Here is a 7,705-nt window from a genome sequence, read left to right on the forward strand (position 1 = left end):
GACATTGAAACTGGCAATACCAGTGGTATTGGAAGGGGTGCAAAATTATGAATGCGAAAATTTGTAGGTCTAAAAGAAAGCTGTCCACAAAGCAAAATGTTATCGAATATAATGCTAAATTAAAATCGATCAAGATGGTACGAGTAGAAACATATCAGCTAGACAATCTGCTAGAGATATACTTATAAACCAGCAATTCTTTGCTCGGACTGAGCACTAACGCACTGCATCATGACATTGTCAAGGTCTTCCACCTTTACAAATTGATATTGCCATCTGATAGAGCAACTCATAGTTTTGGACCTATCACCATTTGACAAAGTCAAAAATAAAAAAATCCATTTATCAGATTGCATGATCTACTATGGAGATTTTAATGCATTTTTATCTTTCTGCAGTCATGATTTGTAAAAGTTGTTCTAGTTACAATTATAACTTTATTGAGTATCAGGGTATGAATAATTATAGTGAGGGTGGGCCTACTTTTCTTTTAATTGACAAAAAAAAATGCACGGAATCATCAACATCAGCAGCAGTACGTTAATGACAACAAAAGAAAATGGGTAACTGAAAAATGCTTGGTGCCTTTTCTCGATTGGCCATAGAATTCCTCAAGTCTACCAAGACAAGCGACATTGGAAAGCTTGTGGCCTATAATATCTCTAGGAGTAATCAGTAATAGAGAATATGGTACAGCATGCAATCAGATTTTTCTAACCATCGGTACGTACTCTGTGTTTTGACGCTACTGTATAGTGCTGAGAGAGATAAAAAATGGCCTCTAATCAGTAATTAGGTTCAGCCTGAAATCTCAGACCACAAGTGTCGCTCGAGATTTGATTTTTATAGGGGCCAAGCCCTGGGAAAGATTTTTTTTTTTTTTTTTTTTGGGAGAGATGTGTAGGTCAATGCTCATAACTTGATACTCAGGTTTTCCTTTAGAAAAAAGAAAAAAAACTGATACTCAGATTGGTCAGTACGTACTGTTAACTCTTGTACAGTTTTATTAAACCATTTTTGAGGACCCTCTTCATTCCTCAGAAACAACTATGAACTTTATTTATACATATATAAATATATATAGATATAGATATATATGAGACAAAAAAAGGGGGAAGTGTCATCAGATTGCATTGTAAAATATACACCATCTTGGTGGCATAAATGAGTTGATAATCTAGAAACCATGCGCTAGCAAAGTATCCAGGTTTCGTGATATGATGTTTGAACAAAAAGAGATGTAGGGCTGATCACTGTAAATAAAACAATTAGTTGCAAGTTTTGCAATGTCACATCATTAATACTTCCATTGGAATCCTAAAAAATTGATTGATAAAGCACGCACACATATATATGCTGCATCAACTAATGATGTAGGGGATGTTATTAGCCCAGAGTTATCACATACTCTACAAAAAGATTCTTATATTTAGAATCAAGGATCCTTCCACCACAATGCAATGTACAGGCAAGCAAGCATAAGTTAACATTGTGTTCGTCATATATATCGCATAAATCAAGCTATTGAAACTACTTGGTTAAATATTGCCTTGTAGTGTGTTCTCCTTTTCTTTTTTTTTCTTTTCCCTTTTAAGCAAATAAAAAATCAAACTCTTTAACAAAAATCAAAAATAAAAATTCATTCTTTTTTTTTTTCTTTCTTTAGGGGGGGGGGAGGTGGTATGTGTGCACAACATACACATACATTGAGAGAGAGACGAAATTATGCCATGCATTGCATACACCATGTGGCTGTGCACTATGCCAATCACTTCATCTCCATGTTGTGGGCCAATCACTAAGATGAGCGCATGATAAATGGAGCACATAAGAAGGAGACAAAGTGATTGACATGTGACGGCTATGTTGGTGCTTGCAATGTATGGTATAATTGTGAGAGAGAGAGAGAGAGAGAGAGAGAGAGAGAGAGAGAGGGGAAATCAACCCATGGATGTAAGAACTGCAACTAACTCACTGTTTTCATAGGTATCTTAAATATTTCCCCAAATATTTCCCAATGATCCAAATGACAACATATCAATTTCAGATGATCATAGCACTCCAAATTAAACATGTAAAATCCAGAGCTACTATCACTAAAATGCAAGGACTCAAAAGGGATCATTGGCTAAACCTTATTCACGCGCAGCATAACTATGCATATGGAAAGGCCTTAAGTACTTGAAAGATCTCACTCCAATGCCTTAATTGACATGGTCAGATCTGAAGTACTCAGCCCCATAGCGACCTTGTGGCTGCTACCTTTTTGCAGGAACTGGATTTCGGGCTTCCCGGTTTCTTTTTGTCGCATGGAAATCGGGGTAGAGAGTGAAAGTGAGAGCACGCTATCGACTTCCTCTTCAGCTTCGACACCCTTGTTGCTGTTACTCTCATCATGTTCCAAATTTGGGCTCAAGCTTAACTGCAGGTTGGGAATCCAATCCCTCTGCATCGTCATTCTCATCCTCTTCACCTCTGCGATACGGTTCTCTTTCTTGGCAAGATTCTCTTGAGATCTAGTCATGGGCTTGCTCATTGGATGATTCTGCAGCTGCGTCACAAAATCATGAATCAAAGACGTTAGAGCTCGCCATTTCATTGTTAAAAGCGAGATTGTTGCTCAAATGGTTTTCAAATATCTGCATACTACCTCCAGTCGAAATGGGTTTTCGAATTGCGGCTCGAGGCTGTCATTAATCAGATCTCGAGAGTTAGAATGGATCCTGTCGTCGTTATAGCAGTAATTGCTGCTCCCTTTCCATCCCGAAGTAGAATCTGTAGAGATTGGGTTCATAGGTACAGCCGGGGCAAGGGGACTCGAGCTGCCACCCATCAAATCAAAGCTGCCAAGCCTATTGCCTTCCGGTCTTTGGTCACCAACCATTTCGCCAGGAAGCCACCTTCTTTCCTCAAGGAATTGGTGTGAGGGTCTCATGTTCCCGTTTCCGGTGGTCGTCTTCCCCACGTCAAACGTGTGAGATGTCGACGGCTTCTCATCCTTTCTGAAGATCGCATCATGTATCAAACACTTTGCTGAACCGGGATCCTTCGTGGTGCCAGCTCTTGCTGCAGCTTGCTGGTTGAAAGCCCACTCCTGATGCCTCCTGAGAGGAGAGAAACAAAGAGAAGATAAAAGTTTAGAAAATTAGGGTTTGGGTGCCGAGGACACTTTCTTGGAATTCTTAGCTCTTTCTTTTACCCAAAGTTGCAGCTCCTGAGATCAACGGGGTGTTGGAGTTGCAGTCGATGCAGCAGGCTGTAAAGCCGGGCATGGTCGGGGGTGCCCCTGGAGGGGAAGAACCTTCCACTCTCCATTCTGAAGGACTGGTGTGCACCTGGTCTTTGGTAGAACATCTCATGAAGGCGATCTCCTCTTCTCATATGCATATCCATTGGTGACATAACTGTGATGAAGAGTATCAGCCTCAAGACTGTTAGATATTCTCTTTTAATGGAAAGCAAGAATAAATTAACACAGCTGATCATTTATCATGTCCAATTAAAAACGTGCCGCATATGAATTGATCGTTTTTCTATAAACATATTATTTTCCACCATCGTTGTAGAATTTCTGTTTGATCATGGTTGATAGAAAGAGGACAAAAATCTGAACCAGGGAAGTGGATCCATAGTTCATGTTGCACAGAACTGTGCAACCCAGCAATTACTTTTTTAGTTATGCGGCCCTCACAAATTATCATCTTATTTAGAGGAAACAGAAGGATTCGAGGCGTGATCAAACCTGAAGACATGGATGCCTTTTCTTGCCCAGAGTCATCTAGCTTCTTGCTTCGGTACATCTGATCCAAGAAAGCAGCAGAAGGAATTTTCAGCAAGGGTACTGGAGATATTTAGAGAAGCAGCAATTTCTTTTTTTAAGGAAAATTTCTAAGAAAGCAGCAGTTTGAAGTAACAATAAGTGCATAACCAGGAGAGAGAGAGTGGATGGCAGCAAGACCCAATTCTCTTTTGCATGCACGACAAAGTATGTTCTAGCTAGGGACTTCGTTTTTAGTTTTCCTTTCCTTTTTCGTACCTGCAAGTGGCTTTTTACATGAGCAATACTGAGTCCCCTCACATTCATCATCTGAAGAACCAACTTTGGAGTTGCTCCTGCACCATCCAATTAACTCAGAAAGTAATTACAAGTCCAGAAAACTGAAAATAAAAGGCGATAATCTGAAAATGCTGATTTTTGTTGAGAAGATAGAGATAAAAAGAAACCATCACTTCATCAAATTCATGGCCAGATCTCGAAACTTTCTTTCAGAAAACTACTGATTATCATAAAATTGAGGGAAGGGAAGAATTGGTGGAGGGTTTCAGGTCACAAGAGGAGGAGGGGCTTTACTCTCTTGCCCTCCGAGCCGCTCGACGGCATGGACGAAGGATAGGTGGAGATCCGGTGTCCACCGAAGCCTCGGCATTTTGGAGCGGATATACTGCCTCACCCGGGGCACTTGCTCCCCGTTCCCTTCAGCTACACCGCTGTTATTGTTGTCCTTGTTGCTGCAGTTGTTAGTACTGCTGTTGTTGCTCGAGCTCCCTCCTCCCGCAACCTCCGTGGTGCTCTCCCCATCATCCTCATCCTCTCCTCTCTCCGCCTCTCCCTCCTCGCTTCCCTCGGCGGCCACAACCTCGTTTAGGTCCAGGGCTGGTGCTGGCCTCCTCCGGCTTGGAGATCGGCTGCTTCCCACGCTCCTCTCGCTCTTCTCACTCTTCTCTTCGTCTTCGCAGATCTCCACCACCTCCTTCTCCTTCTCTACTCCCATATTCCTCTCTCTCTCTCTAAACTACCATCTGGCTAGATTCATGGATGTAGCAGGGGGGAGGAAGAAGAGGGAAGACTGTGGGAACAACGAGTCATGCTAAGGGTAGAAGAAGAGGGTGATGGAAATAATAAAAAATAATGATATAATATGGGAGGAAGACATGAACAACTATTCCCTATATTGACTGGTTTTCAATTAGGATTCTTCCATTTTTTTCCGTGTTGTATGTGTCAAAAGAACAGTGTGTTGGGATGAAGGGAAAGAGGAGGGTAAATAGCATCTAGAGAGTGAAAAGAAACGGAGGTTATAATTACTAATGGGTGGGAGAAGAGATAATTGTCGACGCATTCCCCCAAGCGACCGCAACGTTTTCCAAGTTCATCATGTCCGCGGTATTCCCGCTGGGTTCGGCTTGTATCTTTCACACGAGAGAATGATCGGTCATCCTTCACGATATCTACCATTGGATCACTCTCCACGTGAATCTTAAAGTACTCTAAACTTTTTTTAATCTACTTGCATAGATCTTGAAGTAATCATTACACAATTTCGTGCAAAAAATTAGGAAACATTCTTTAGTGCGAAAGATTCAAGAGAAGAGGAGGAAAAATATGGTTAACCAAAAAATCAAAAAATATCTTATATTTGATTGGAATTTTTCAAAATGAAAATGTAGCTTTCCCATCAAAATAAAATATTCATATTTTATGGAAAGAAAAATCTATATGGGATGTAGAAAAGTCATTTTTCCACTTGCTAACAAGTGGTATAACTTTTTTTTCCAAAAGTGCCCTTAACCTTTTAGATAGAATGGAATAGGGTTTCTCCCTCTATTAAGGGCATAACAGATATTTTACATAACTTTCTCAGAAAAATAGATGCTCAACCAAATATAAGTCACTTTGGAATGTTCCACTTTCTTATAGTCAACCAAACATGCAAAAATCATTTTCTCAAATATTAGAAAAAATATTCTAATAAAGAAAAATTCTTTCTACAAACTAAACAAGTCCTTGTTGAGCTTGGCTGAACTGGATCCTCCTCCAGACCTCCACTATATCCTTATTATATCTCAACATATATGTAACTTATGTAAATCAACTAGCAGAGTGCTTGGCTTGCTGATTGTGCTTCTTAGCTCTTAGATATTGCAACCAACGCATATAACTGGGCATACAATTTTTTATCATTGTTTTTGTAATTAACTTTTTGTTTTTTATTAGTGGTACAAAAGAATATTAGCTCACCAAATCTTTAATGGATTTGAGTTTTATAAACTGCTGGTTATGTGCATAAAATCTTAAAAGAAATGGTTGAGCTAGATGAATTCGTCTTTCCAACTTATTAGTCTAATGTATTCTTTTATATTTTCCTTTGTAATTAACTTTTTCCATTGCTTGCTTTTTTTAAGCCCTAGTTAACATGAGCAATTGTGTAATTGAATGAAGACAAGGAATATAACTGATTTGTACATTATAAAACCAAATACATAGATTATGAAACCGAGTATGGTAAGCATCCATTTGATAGGGTTAGCTATCTTAGAAATGGACAACCATCAACGATCTCTCGACCTGCTATGTCTGCCATGCCAATTGTGTTTAGGATGCAAATCCGACAGATGATAGTAATCCATTTTTGAGATGGTGACATGCTGTCCATCTAAACATTCACAATCCTTTGTAATGCAATATATATACTATGGAATATTCAAACTTCCATGTGATATATCCCTCATAGATATTCAAAAATTTCTAATAACAAGAGCATCAAGAAAAATCTTGCATGAAAAGATATACCAGATATTACATCTATTTAAAATTAAACTTCTATTTTGCTTTGCAGCAATAACAATTTTTTCTTCAATTCTTCCCAATAAAAGATGCAATATTTGTAAACGAAGATAAAAATAAAAAACTATAAGAATGCCAGTAAGGTAGAATCTAAAGAAATAACTTTTTTATGGAGATGTGAGTTAACAAGATTTCATTTTTGGAAGCATTAATTAGAAAATTTAAAATTTGCTGTTGAGATCAAACCAATAGTATAATATATAGATTAAAATTACCTTTTCATATTATATAATTTACATAAATAAATATTAATCACTCACTGTTTTTTTTTTTGGATAAAGATTATATCACCCACTGTTTGTGGACAACAGTTTATACATTGTTTGTACTTCTAACTTAATAATTAAATTAATATCCAAACTATTATTCGTTAAAGGTGAGGTAAGAGAGCGAGAGCATGCATGCAACCTACTCTCCCAACCGGCTTCAATGCCGGTCTGACGATTGACGGCCAACCCAAGCCGTTTCAAGAAGTTTAAAACTGAGCGCACAGAGAATCTGCCTCGGTAGTTTAAAAACCGATGACGCATTCACACGTTAGCCCTGGTCAACTTTTTCTCCCTCTCTTTCTCTCTCTCAACCACCACCCATTAATTTCTGGGTGCGTCACGTTTCGTCGCAGGAAAAGGCACTCAAGTTTCCGTTTCATGCAAAATTGCGCCTTTTTCGCGAATTAATCTACGACATTGGCATATTTCCATTGGTCGACTCTACAAAAATTTGGACTTTTGTTCCTAGAATACCATATGAATGCTAGGTCAAGATAAATAAGTGCTAATAATATTTTTTATCTACCTCACATAACTGAGTTATATGCTATCCAGATAGCATAATTTGATGAATGCTGCTATTATATAGACATCTCATTGTTTTGATTTATTTATATATATGTCTTTTAAATTTTTTAAAAATAATTAATTATCAGCCTATAATTTAGAAGACATGCGTCACTAATAAGAATGACATATGATGGGCAGGTGCTTCATATGTTTAGCGTTAATATATTAGTTTTCAATATATGCAACATTGATGAGGAGAAATATCAATTCATTCTAGTTAGGCAACCGATGATTGGATTTA

The 7,705-nt window shown here is 38.2% G+C and overlaps 1 protein-coding gene across 1 annotated transcript; it reads right to left on the reverse strand.

Moving 5' to 3' along the window:
• Positions 1–1,961: 1,961 nt before the first annotated feature.
• On the reverse strand, positions 1,962–5,199 carry LOC103707382 (uncharacterized). Its single transcript, XM_017842863.5, has 6 exons — positions 4,352–5,199; positions 4,037–4,113; positions 3,743–3,800; positions 3,200–3,404; positions 2,651–3,104; positions 1,962–2,551 (listed from the first exon to the last, which is right to left on the reverse strand). The coding sequence occupies exons 1-6, from the start codon at positions 4,770–4,772 to the stop codon at positions 2,192–2,194; spliced, it is 1,575 nt and encodes a 524-aa protein (XP_017698352.3). The 5' UTR covers positions 4,773–5,199; the 3' UTR covers positions 1,962–2,191.
• Between the last annotated feature and the right edge of the window lie 2,506 nt (positions 5,200–7,705).

Source organism: Phoenix dactylifera, chromosome 5 (genome assembly GCF_051530095.1).
Source record: "Phoenix dactylifera cultivar Ajwa chromosome 5, Ajwa_hap1_PhDact_Kaust_v1.1, whole genome shotgun sequence".
NCBI lineage: Eukaryota > Viridiplantae > Streptophyta > Magnoliopsida > Arecales > Arecaceae > Phoenix > Phoenix dactylifera.